This window comes from Triticum urartu, chromosome 3A (genome assembly GCF_056163025.1).
Source record: "Triticum urartu cultivar PI428250 chromosome 3A, HENAU_Tu73, whole genome shotgun sequence".
In the NCBI taxonomy this organism is placed as follows: domain Eukaryota; kingdom Viridiplantae; phylum Streptophyta; class Magnoliopsida; order Poales; family Poaceae; genus Triticum; species Triticum urartu.
In genome coordinates, this window is record NC_141875.1 from 735989991 (window position 1) to 736002280 (window position 12290).

The window sequence follows — 12290 nt, forward strand, 5'->3', positions numbered from 1 at the left end:
ATATGATGTCTCTGGACAGGAAAGTACCTAGCACGTATGGTCTCGACATCAAGTTTCGCTCTTTCTACAGTCGACTGAGATTTTCTCAAATCTGATTCGTTTTCTACAAATGCAACTTACGGTCGTCGCTAAACAGAATAAACTGAAGTTGCATTTTCTTAAGGATTGATTGAGACATAAAAAAGTGTCAATCAAACTGAGGCTTAGAAGAATCCTATAAATAAACATGGGAATAAACTTAAGAGTAGCGTTGACAATGACTAGCTGTTGTTGTACTACACACGGGCGATCGAGTTGTACTGTCAAGCAGTAGTACTACAAAAAAAGTCAGCCCTGTACTCCACACCACACAAGAACACAAGATGGAGTTATCTTACTAATTAATTATGGGATTTTCTTCTAAATAATCATGCTTCAACGCAAGATGCGCTGAGGAGATAACTACATACGTACGTACGTACGTACTGGCCAAATATACCTAGAAACTCCTCTGCATATATATCGTGCTGGCCTTGAAGAAACCACCATGGCGAAGATGGCAAGGTCGACCAGGAGGACGTCTAATCTCATTTGCACCCTGCTGCTGCTCTCGCTGCTGCTGCTTACCTGCTTCTTCCAGCAGGCCAGCGGCCATGGCGGCGTCGACCACGGTGACGGCGATGAGGAGGACGAAGATGGCCACCACGGCGACGCGGGCGTCGGCGGGGGGCTCCGGTCCAGGGGGCTCATCGCCGTGAAGGTGTGGTGCCTGGTGATCCTGCTGGTGTTCACCTTCCTGGGCGGCGTGTCCCCCTACTTCTACCGCTGGAACGAGGCCTTCCTCCTCCTCGGCACCCAGTTTGCCGCCGGCATCTTCCTCGGCACGGCCCTCATGCACTACCTCGCCGACGTCACCGAGACCTTCCACGCCCTCACCGACAGCCCCTACCCCTTCTCCTTCATGCTCGCCTGCGCCGGCTTCCTCCTCACCATGCTCAGCGACGTCGTCATCGTCGCCGTCGCCAACAGGCAGAGGGTCAACCGGGCAGCTCCCATCCAGAAAGAGGCGGAGGAGGAGGGCGAGTCAACGTCGGAGGGGCCGGCGGTGGCGCACGCGCACCCTATGCTCATGACGGCGACATCGTCCTTCGAGGACGCGATCCTCCTCATCATCGCTCTCTGCTTCCACTCCATCTTCGAGGGGATCGCCATAGGCGTTTCAGGTGAACACCATAGATCCATTTCATAATTTTCAGGTGAACGGATAGTTTATGTTGTACAACTACACTTATTTTGGGATGGAGTGAGTATTTTATATCGGAAAATCAGAACTAATAGAGAAAGCGCACACCATAAAAATGCATATGTTTCAAAAGTTTGATCAAAATCAATTAATTTGCAGCGACGAAGGGAGAGGCGTGGAGGAACCTTTGGACGATCGGGCTCCACAAGATCTTCGCGGCGGTGGCCATGGGCATCGCGCTCCTCCGGATGATCCCCAAACGCCCATTCCTCCTGACGGTGCTCTACTCGCTAGCGTTCGCCGTGTCAAGCCCGGTAGGGGTGGGCATCGGCATCGCCATTGATGCCACGGCGGAGGGCTCGGATTGGACATATGCTATCTCCATGGGCATCGCCACGGGGGTCTTCGTCTACATTGCCATCAACCACCTCATGGCCAAGGGGTACCGCCCGCAGCAGCCAAACTACTTCGACAAGCCCATCTTCAAGTTCCTGAGTGTGCTCACCGGCATATCCGTAATGTGTGTCGTCATGATATGGGACTGATTTATCCGTCGGTTAAATCAAGAGGGTGTTTAAGTGCTTTGATTTGATTGCTCGCATGCACGGTATGCTTAATTTCATTTTGGTTTCGTGTGGATCATTGTAGACATATGTACTTATCTGATTTAATTGCATTTGGTACATGTTTGGATTGTTTGTGTGAGTGCGTGATCATTTGTGAAATGAGGTGATGGATAATTAGTTAGTCTCTCCGATCCATATTAATTATCGCTGGTTTTGTACAAAATTATACAATATGGATAGGAGGGAGTAAAACACGTTTTAACTTGGCCAATTATTATGTGGGGTTCGCTCACAAAGGGGCCTGCCGCATCTCAAGTTTTGCACTAACATGAGAAAATTAGATATTTTTCCCTGGGTCTATTTGCAATTACTGGAGATCAAGAAAACGTTGGCCTTGATTATATTAAATTATCTGAGTCCAAAACAATTAAATCGAGCGCCTTATTAAGTTTAAACTAACTGAAAGAACTGAAGCAAGCACAACAATCAATTTTATTCTATTTTTTATTAGGGAAGCAGAGCATTCAAATGAACTGAAGTTTTTTTTCTTTTACATGCAGATGAACTGAAGGGCTGTGTATGGAGGAAGAAATAATATTAAGAAAAGCTTCTATTCAGGCCCAGCCCAACTTCCAGCCCATAGCTTCTTTCCTATTTGGTTTTCTTTTACCCTAACCTCAGTCACTCAGACTGCTGACCCGCAAAAAATAGAAGCACCTCACAGTAAAAAAAAATTCAGGCGTCACAGTAAGAATATTAACTTGACCTGGAAAAGGTAGCATATAACCTCAACACAACTTAGTCAATATTTTGCAGATCTATGTCCTTTACTAACTCAGCCTCAGATTGTTTCAGAGAACATGAACATTTCTTGGAACAAATAAGACCATCACGACAGGCTACAGCTATGATCTGCAATTGAAATGACAATGATATCTTTCCTCCACATACAAAAAGAAATTCTTGCGGTACTACAGTGATAGCACATGCACCAGCAACAAAAGACAGAACAGACTGGTATCTTCCTTCGCCAACAACCAACAGAACTCTGCAACTGCAGCTCAGCAACCAGAGCAAAAAAAAAATGGCAGGACTAGGACAGGACATGAATCATTGGCAATCAGGCAAACACAAGGCACTGCAGCAGCTACATGGACCGTTTCTGGAATAACAACTTTGATTGCAAAACATTGGATACCAGAATGGAATTGTAGTCATGCAGACTATCTATCACATCGAGCTGAAATGAATTTATATATCTTATTGTGATGAGGGTTGTGCAGCTCTGCTCCACATAAATTAAAAAAGGTCCTTGGATCTTTCCCTTCTGGGAGATATGCCAGCACATTCGATGAAGATATTTCACAAATAGTGATCAAAATTATTTTTTGGGGGGAAACTGTGACAGGAATATAAGGATGGTGACAATAGTAAGAGAGCATAAAAAAGACAGTCATCTTGTTGGCTTTGTTGAATAAGACAAATAATAATAACCCCCTGTCCCTGGTAAAGAACAGCAATGAGAATGTGACCTTAATCAATACAATCATATCTAACTTAAGAGCTGAAAAAAATGTAGGCTGAAGCATAAAATAACTTGAATGATGTGTTATTGAATATCTGCTGCAGCCTGCAGCACCTACATTCTAACAGATCGTGGGTACAATCAACGATCCCTAAAGAAATAATTGAGGTGTGTCATAATATAACGAGTGTTGTGCAGCTCTGCTTCTAAGAAAACAAAAAGGTTCTTGGATGTTTCCCTTCTGGGAGATATGCCAGCAGAATTGATGAAGATATTTCACAAATGGTGATCATTTATTTTGGAAATTAAGACAGTAATGTAAAGATGGTGACAATAGTAAGAGAGCATAAAAAATACAGTCAGGCTTGTTGCTCTGTTGAACAAGACAAGAATATAACCTCCTATCCTTAGTGAAGAAAGCAAGAAAAGAAGGATGAGAAGGTCACCTTGATCAATACAATCATATCCATCTGAAGAGCTGAAAAAAAAACTGTAGGCTGAAACAGAAAATACCTTCAGTGATGTTTTGTTGAATCTCTGCTGCAGCATCTAAACCTTCCAATAGGTCGTGGGTACAATCAACGAGCCACCCGTCACATCAGAGGCAAGATGTTATTTGAAGAAACAATCTATATATCATAATATGATGAGTATTGTGGAGCTTTGCTTCACATAAAACAAAAAGGTTCTTGGATCTTTCTTTTCTGAAACAACAGATTTGATGAAGATATTTCACAAATGCTGATCATTTTTTTCATTTTTGGAAAGTCTGATGAGAACGTAAAGATGATGACAATAGTAACAGAGCACACACAAAAAAGTCAACTCAACTGCCTTTGCTGAAAAAGAGAGTATAACTGGTGAAGAAAGCAAGAAACAAGGATGAAAGGGTGACCTTGATCAGTACAATGATATATCCAATTGAAGAGCAGAAAATATCTTGAGTGATGCTTTATTGAATCTTTGCTATCCTTCCAAGAAATTCTTGCAGTAGTACAGTGGTAGCACATGCATCAGCAACAAAGGACAGAACAGACTGGTATCTTCCTTCACCAGCCACCAACAGAACTCTGCAATTGCAGCTAAGCAACCAGAGCAAAAAAAAACTAATGGCAGGACTAGGACAGGATCTGAATCATTGGCAATCAGGGAAACACAAGACACTGCAGCAGCTACATGGGCTGTTCATAGAATAACTCCTTTAATTGTTAAACATTGGATGCGAGAACGAAATTGTAGAATCACATAGACTGGAATGATTTTACTATCCTAATGTGATGAGTGTTGTGCAGCTCTGCTTCACATAAAACAAAAGGGTTATTTGTATCTTTCTCTTCTTGGAGAGATGCCAGCAGATTTGATGAAGATATTTCACAAATGGTGATCATTTTTTTTTTGAAACTATGACAGGAATGTAAGGATGGTGACGATGGTCAAAGAGCATAAAAAAAACATTCAGCTCGTTGGCTTTGTTGAATAAGACAAAAAATATGACCTCCTGTCCCTGGTGAAGAAAGCAAGAAAAGAAGGATGAGAAGGTGACCATGATCAATACAATCATATCCAGCTGAAGAGCTGAAAAAAACTTAAAAATATCTTGAATGATGTTTTGTTGAATCTCTGCTGCAGCATCCACAACCTTCTAACAGGTCGTGGGTACAATCAACAAGCCCTAAAGAAATAATTGAGATGCTGAAAACAATCTATGTATCATAATATGATGAGCGTTGTGCAGCTCTGCTTCACATAAATCAAAAAGGTTCTTGGATATTTCTTTTCTGGAACAACAGATTTGATGAAGATATTTCACAAATGGTGATCATTTTTTCCTTTTTTGGATTGCAAAGCCTGACAAGAACGTAAAGATGATGACAATAGTAACAGAGCACAAGAAAACAGTCAACTGAGCTGCCTTTGCTGAAAAAGACAGTATACGCGATGAAGTGAAGAAAGCAAGAAAACAAGGATGAAAGGGTGACTGATCCTCGTACAACGATATATCCAATTGAAGAGCAGAAAATATCTTGAGTGATGCTTTATTGAATCTTTGCTACGGTTTAAACCTTCCAACAAGTCATGGTTACAAAGGACGAACCCCCGTCGCATTGAGCGAGATGGAATTCGAAGAAACAATTGAGTGCTGCCAGCAATTTAAGCGCTCACTGTCCAGATGCTTGCATCTATCAGTAACAAAACTTGTCTTGCTGAATGATACTCCAAAATGCAAAAGGAAGACCAACCGTCTTGAATACGCAAACTGGAGGACATTTCCATTGCAACATCTCTAGTTCTGCTCTTCTATGTACAAAATCAGCATGCAATTTGCGCTCTACAAATCCTCTTTATCTCTCAACTGACTTATATATAGAAAACATCAAACGGAAGCAAACATCTGCGGCTCTCCAACATCTAATGTCGTAATATTCCCCAATGCGTGATGCAGTGATCACCTGGCGATCGCATCGGCGTGGCTATCTTGGGATCTCCAGCTTGTGCTGCGGCTCCTCAGACCACGGGTGAAAACCGAGCTCCACTCCGACCTCGAGGATGAGGCTCGAGTCACATTGGTAGAATGGGTGTGCCCAAAGCAAGCAAACATGTTGTCGAACATGCGTCTAATAACTCCCCTCTGCGACGAACGGCTCCCTCTTGATGACCATGAGATCCTCCTCGGGGCACCGCCATTGTTGAAACCGCCGTCCACCTCGGTGTAGACAACTGGGAGCTCCCTCTCGCCGACCCTCCGGCCACCAGCGAACCTCCCGACGGCAAAGCCTCCTCCAGGAAGCCGCCAAATCGTCAACCCCACCGTCATCTCCTCCTCGCTGCCAGCCTCAGCCCCGGTGTTGCTGCCCTGGTCGTCGGCGGCGCCCAGGTCGCTCGCCGGAGCAGGCCGCGCCACGTCCGTGGGCAGCTCGTGCCGGCACACGGGGCACGAGTTGCGCAGCGCGAGCCACGGCAGGATGCAGTCCTGGTGGTACATGTGGCTGCAGGGCATCTCCCTGGCCTCGTCGCCCAGCTGGAAGGCCTCCTTGCAGACGGCGCAGTGGGAGTCGGCGCCGACGTGGCAGGCGGCGACGACGACGGTGGGCATGGACTCGACGGCGGCCTTGGAGGCCGGCGGGTTGTCGCAGGGGCGGACGGCGCCGAAGCCGCCGGCCTCGATCTGGGCGAGCTGCTCGAGGAGGCGCTCGAAGCCGGACCCCATGAGGAAGTCGGACATGCTCTCGGGCAGCGGGCGGAGGCCGGATCCGGCGCCGTCGTCGTAGAAGAGCTCGAAGCTGCTGGTGGCGCCGGGGGCCTCGTCGCCGGGCGGGGCCGCGGAGCGCCGGAGCACGATGACCGGGTTGTACGGGGAGCCGGAGCGGTCCCCCGACGCGCCGCCGCGCCGGCCGCGGCGGGGCCGGACCTCGGTGGGCGCCTCCGCGGCGCGGCGGCGGAGGAAGGCGGAGGGCGCGACGGCCCTGCGCGGCGGCGGCGCGTCCATCTGCTCCAGGAAGCCGCCGTCGCAGCCGGGGCAGACCAGGCCGGCGTCCCCTGCCGTGCGCACGAACCGCTCGCAGCTGTAGCACCAGTAGGACGGCGTCCCTGCCGCCCCCGCCGCCGCCGGGCCGGCAGCCGTGGCCGCCCACCGATCCATGGGGAGAGAAAAGGCGCGGGCTTTCCGCAGGACCAGATCCGACTGAGCTGGATAAGAAGGAGCTGGAGCTGGAGCTGGGTGGTGGATCGGAGCAGGGGGGAGGGCGGCGCGGGGGCAGGGGGGGATGGGGGAAGGGAAGGGAGGAGGTTGGGGATGATTGGTGGTGGGTGGTGGCGTTTTAACCGGCGGCGACTGGACCGGGCCGAGTGGAACGGGGAATGGGGAATATTTCCACCCAGCGGCGGGGGAAGCGCGTGGGGCCGGGCTGTCAGACTGGCAGCGTAGGGGAGACGCTTCCTTCCTTCTCGTCTCCTCTCCTCTCCTCTCCTCTCTGCCGTTGATGTCCCAACGCCGTTCGGTTCCCGTGCCACGCGCCGTTGTGCTTTTTTTTCTGGTTGATTTTTCGTTTCTTTTCCCGCCATTTATTTACTGGAAATTCTAACAGAATTATTCCTAATGGATGGACGGCCCTACATCGGCCGTCTCCATCGAGCTTGATTCAGAGGAGTGGTTGACTATCGACCGGTGGCGACATGAGGGAGAGGCGCGCACCGCAGGACTAGTTAGTGCTAGGGTGTGTGATACCGAAGGAGCATTGAAGTTCCACGTGGCTCTACGCCGGTAACTGCGGCAGATAGCCAAACCAAAACCATAATATGAAGTGCCATGTGGCTAAACACCGATAATTGCGGTAGATAGCCAAGCCAAAACCACAATATAGAGTGCCATGTGGCTAAACACCGATAACTGTGGTAGATAGCCAAGCCAAAACCACGATATGCGAGCAAAAAAACAAGGGTAGTGGAGATAAACGGAGCTAGGTGTCGGAGCATGGGCAATATCGTTGGGTGTAGGCAAGAAGCCTCTAACCATATGCTCCCCAATTGAGGTTACCCAACATATGGAGTTCGAGCTACAAACGACATGTTTCTTTCAGTACCCAGTGAACAGATCCATGTATTTTTTTCAGTTTAGTTGGACATAAGTCGCCTAATTTTAGAATTCAGGTTAGTCGATTTGGGGAAGAAGGAAGCGGACGAAGGTGAATTAGAAGGTTGATGGGTGCGGGGCTTAGAGGGAAGGTCTTGGTCGACGACAAGCTCGGTGGTGGGGGAGGCATGGGCTGGATCGGCGGCAGTCAGAGGAAGAGAGTGAGCAGTGCGTCGGCCTGTGCTAGAAGGCGAATGGGGATCCGCTGGATCTTGATCCAACGGTTCACTTTGAATCAACTTGTCACAAAACTTTTTTCCGTCCCCACGGTTTCCGTCTGAATCGACTTGTCGCAAGATTGTTTTCAGTCGCCAAGCCTTCTGTTTGCACACATTTTTTGCATACATTTCCATTGACACGAGCATGATGCCTTAGGTGTTAAGATAGATGGAGAACCAAATAGATGTATGTTCCGTATTGGTATCATGTTGCGTGGTTTTCCACCAATATATTTTGACAGCATAAGTATCAAGCAGCAGATGTTTGAGCCATAGAAAAAGGAGAGGCCAGCTTTGGTTTGCACCAAGCCGATTCCCAGCAGGCAGCAGCAGCATCTGTCACCAGTCCACCGAAAGAAACGAGAAAAAGCAGGTATTGAGACAGATGCCCTGAAATGAAAGAAATCCCAACGCAAATCTTTTCGTGGCGCCCATGATCCAGCCAGGGGAAGGAAAGTCGGCCCGGTCCACGAAAAGGGAGCCGGCCCGTGAACGCAAGTTAACGGCGTCACAGGGAGTCAAAGGCCACTCATCTGGACGGAAGGACGAGAATGCCCCTCGGACCCGGCACGAGCAGGAGCACGAGGGAGGCCGCTAGGCCACGTCGGATTCGGACAGCCTGGCACAGTTGTATAGCTTGTGGCGGGCCCGGCCCCACATGACAGCCAGCGAGAATTGTCCGAGCTAGTAGTATACCAGCTAGTAGGAGTAGATGTCTAGACCAGGGACCCACCCACTTATCCCTGTCACTGTTGACCGGGCCCCAGCCAGACGTGGCTGTCGTGTCTCCTCCTGCCCCCTCCCGCCCGCCCGTCCTCGTCAACGTGCGCTGCGGCGACCGGCCGGCTGTCGTGGTTGCACCGGCGACGGCGAGGCGACGGGCAGGTTGCTTCGCCAGCAAGGAGACGTGAAAAGTGTGTGTGTGGGTACGCACGCAATTTCTTTGCCTTGTTGTATGTGCTACTGGTTGCAAATGGCTGACGCAGCTCAGCTCCAATAATCTATGGCAGCGGGGCCCGCCCACCTCGCCTTGTCCCTGTCCGGCCATCTCCCCTCCCCGCCCACATCTTTTCCGTTTCCTTGCCTTTTGGATTTGGAATTTCGTCCGCCTCCTTGCTGCCATGCCATGTCCCTCCTCACATTATATTTATTTTTCACATGGTAATACTTATTTAAACAAAAAAACCATAGTACAAGTCAGGTAGACAACAACCCAACGACGAAACTGAAAAGACGGCAGAATGCTAGTCTTTGCACAAAGGAACACCAGTCAAGAAAAAGAAATATAGGAAAAGCACCTGAGCTTGACACCAGCGCCCCCTCGTCCGCCCACCCGAGCTCGACGCGGATCCATCGCTAGTATGCAGTTTTACGGACCTCCAAGATGGCTCATCAAAGGAGAAGCCATTGTCGTTGACCGAACCGGTCGAATTCCAAATCTGTCACCCCTGCACGACTAAGACATCAAAAGAGAAAACCATACCTGTCTACCACAACCACGAACCGAACACACAATCCATCATCTTTCAAGTGTCGCGGATGCAGAGCATCGCTACTGAATTACCTCTCAAGCTCTACGTCATCACTGGGGCAAACGACGTCGCAGGACTACTTAATCGTCGACATCATGGTAGATGCTCAACTCACCAACGGTGCTTATTGACTGACAAAAACGATTGTGCATCATGAGAGTACCTCGTTTCACCATGCACCCAACGATGCTTACTTGGTGAACATGCATGTGACCCGTATTATCATATACGCGTGTGGTCGGTCGATGCATTTGTGACGGGTCCACAGGAGCACTACCATCAAGCTGACTGATAATCGATAATTAAAGGCCCGTTGAAATAAGCATAATGTCCCTCTCCTTAAAAAAAACGCTGCACCAAACATATGTACTACCACTACTACATGTATGGCTAATTAAGTTCTCTTGATATTATTCTAATTTTACAGCAGCTATAATTTGGTTCCCCTGAATGATATTGTTCGACTTGCACAAACAAAAGGGAATGATATTATTCGAGACATCGCAATTACATTATGCTAATCAGTCGCCGTACATTACAGATTGTCACAATTTCTTTTCTTTTTTGCTGGTGTCAACATTATTAAGTCCTCGGGGCTTTTGCTGTCCAAGAGTGAAAGATCTCACAAGCCCTGCATATTTAATCTATACCTACTAATAAAGAGATTAGTGCTTCTGCTTGTCTGTCATGCTTATTTATAGAAAACCCCCTTACATTTCAAAGAATTAACCCACAATCCTACTTCAAGGGCAAACTGATTTGTTTTGCTGATTTCTATAGAAACCCCCTACACTTTCAGCTAATTAACCCGCAGTTCACTTTTAAGTGACAAAACAAATCATTTTTGTGATTTTATGGAAAACACCATCTCTTTTTTAGCAATTAACTTGCAATTCACCTGGAACAAATGCTTTTTTGAAATATCCATATCTTTTAAACTATAACTTCAATATTAACATATGTTATATATGAAATTTGATTATAATACAGTGTATAATCCGAATATGAATTTTTTTACCTCTTAACCATTTTAGAATGCTATTTAGAGTGCAACCTTTTCCAAAAGCGCATGATACGTCTTTTTTCGTGCTGGCGTGAATCTACATTGCAAATGAACACCTCGACAAACAAAACTAGAGACGAACGAAACCATCAGTAACCACTCATGCATGCCTTGACAAAACCTAGCAAGGGAAAAAACTCATCTTATGCGGAGAGAGAGAGAGAGTTTATGATTGACCGCATTCAAACATGTTGTGGTTTTGTAAGTGTATGATCATCATATGCGAGAATGGGACGGAGGACAAACGACAACACCGATGGGGTGTATTCACTACAAGAATCAGGAAATTTGCCACCTGCCTCAAACCAATTACGCCATCTGGTATGCATGGATGTGCTGGATAGTCATGCGATTGCTACTGTATGTATGTATCCGACTCGATCCGTGCTACAAAACGATTAGCGTTGTCTCACTCATATGTACTTCCTCCGTTTTAAAATCAGTATTGTTATTTTATTTTAAATTTGAACTTGAATCACGGTACTTGTTTTCAAAGGAGGGAGTCGGATTTTTGTTCCAACTACTAATTGCATTTTGAAACTTCATTCATAAGAAAACATTAGGGAATTTACCCTGCGTAGGATAACTAGATTTTTTTTGTGAGAAAATTTCCGATCTATCATCTTCAATCATGGCACTACAACGAATACCAGGAATAATAAAAATTACATCCAGATCTGTAGACCACCTAGCGACGACTACCAGCACTGAAGCGAGCCGAAGGCGCGCCGCCGTCATCGCCCCTCCATCGCCGGAGTCGGGCACAACTTGTTGTAGTAGACAATCGGGAAGTCGTCGTGCTAAGGCCCCGTAGGACCAGCGCACTAGAACAGCACCCGTCGCAGATGAAGAATAATGTAGATCAGAAAGATCCAATCTGAAGACACACGAACGTAGACGAACAACGACGAGATCCGAGCAAATCCACCAAAGATAGATCCACCGGAGACACACCTCCACACGCCCATCAACGGTGCTAGATGCACCGCCGGAATGGGGGCTAGGCGGAGAGACCTTTATTCCATCTCCAGGGAGTCGTCGCTGTCTCGTCTTCCTGAGCAGGACACAAACCCTAGCAAAACTGAAAGAAACGACTAAAAGTAGAGCCCTCCCGCCGGCCCTTCCTGAGATCTACCGCGGCCCCATGGCCCTAGGACCACCGGAGAGAAGGCAGACCCGCGACAGCGCCGGCGGGAGGCAGAAACCCTAGCTTTTTTATGGAGGAAGAGGAGGAGGCGGCTAGGTTTGGTTAATTCTTTCATGCACGAAGTACTTACTAGATTTTTTTAACATAATATAGACGCAAACGTTCATATATACGCGCATATACTCACCTCTATAAATGCACACACGCACACCCTACCCCTACTAGTAAGCATGTACATGCAAATGCACGTCTCGCCTAATATTACAAATATATGTGAGAATTAACATACACAAAAGATATTTTGATTGCACTAAAAATATTAGAAATCAAAAAAAATATTTTAATATAGCATCATATGCATATAGAGCCAAAAAGACACTACTATCT

General features: G+C 47.4%; 2 protein-coding genes across 2 annotated transcripts; one reads left to right on the forward strand and one right to left on the reverse strand.

Moving 5' to 3' along the window:
- The first annotated feature begins 474 nt into the window (after positions 1 to 474).
- Positions 475 to 1920, forward strand: LOC125546328 (zinc transporter 1). Its single transcript, XM_048710575.2, has 2 exons — positions 475 to 1202; positions 1382 to 1920. Exons 1-2 carry the CDS (start codon positions 527 to 529, stop codon positions 1765 to 1767), a joined length of 1062 nt encoding a protein of 353 aa, XP_048566532.1. The 5' UTR covers positions 475 to 526; the 3' UTR covers positions 1768 to 1920.
- Positions 1921 to 5333: 3413 nt separating this feature from the next.
- LOC125546327 (putative E3 ubiquitin-protein ligase RHC2A) lies at positions 5334 to 7130 on the reverse strand. The gene has a single exon (XM_048710574.2). It carries the CDS (start codon positions 6951 to 6953, stop codon positions 5760 to 5762), a length of 1194 nt encoding a protein of 397 aa, XP_048566531.2. The 5' UTR covers positions 6954 to 7130; the 3' UTR covers positions 5334 to 5759.
- Between the last annotated feature and the right edge of the window lie 5160 nt (positions 7131 to 12290).

What these genes read in the sequence shown, in the direction of transcription:
- LOC125546328 (XM_048710575.2), top strand. Translation starts at nt 527, where the DNA reads ATGGCGAAGATGGCAAGGTCGACCAGGAGGACGTCTAATCTCATTTGC. An exon ending in GATCGCCATAGGCGTTTCAG is followed by an intron (nt 1,203 to 1,381) that starts GTGAACACCATA and finishes ATTAATTTGCAG; the next exon opens with CGACGAAGGGAGAGGCGTGG.
- LOC125546327 (XM_048710574.2), bottom strand. Translation starts at nt 6,953, where the DNA reads ATGGATCGGTGGGCGGCCACGGCTGCCGGCCCGGCGGCGGCGGGGGCG.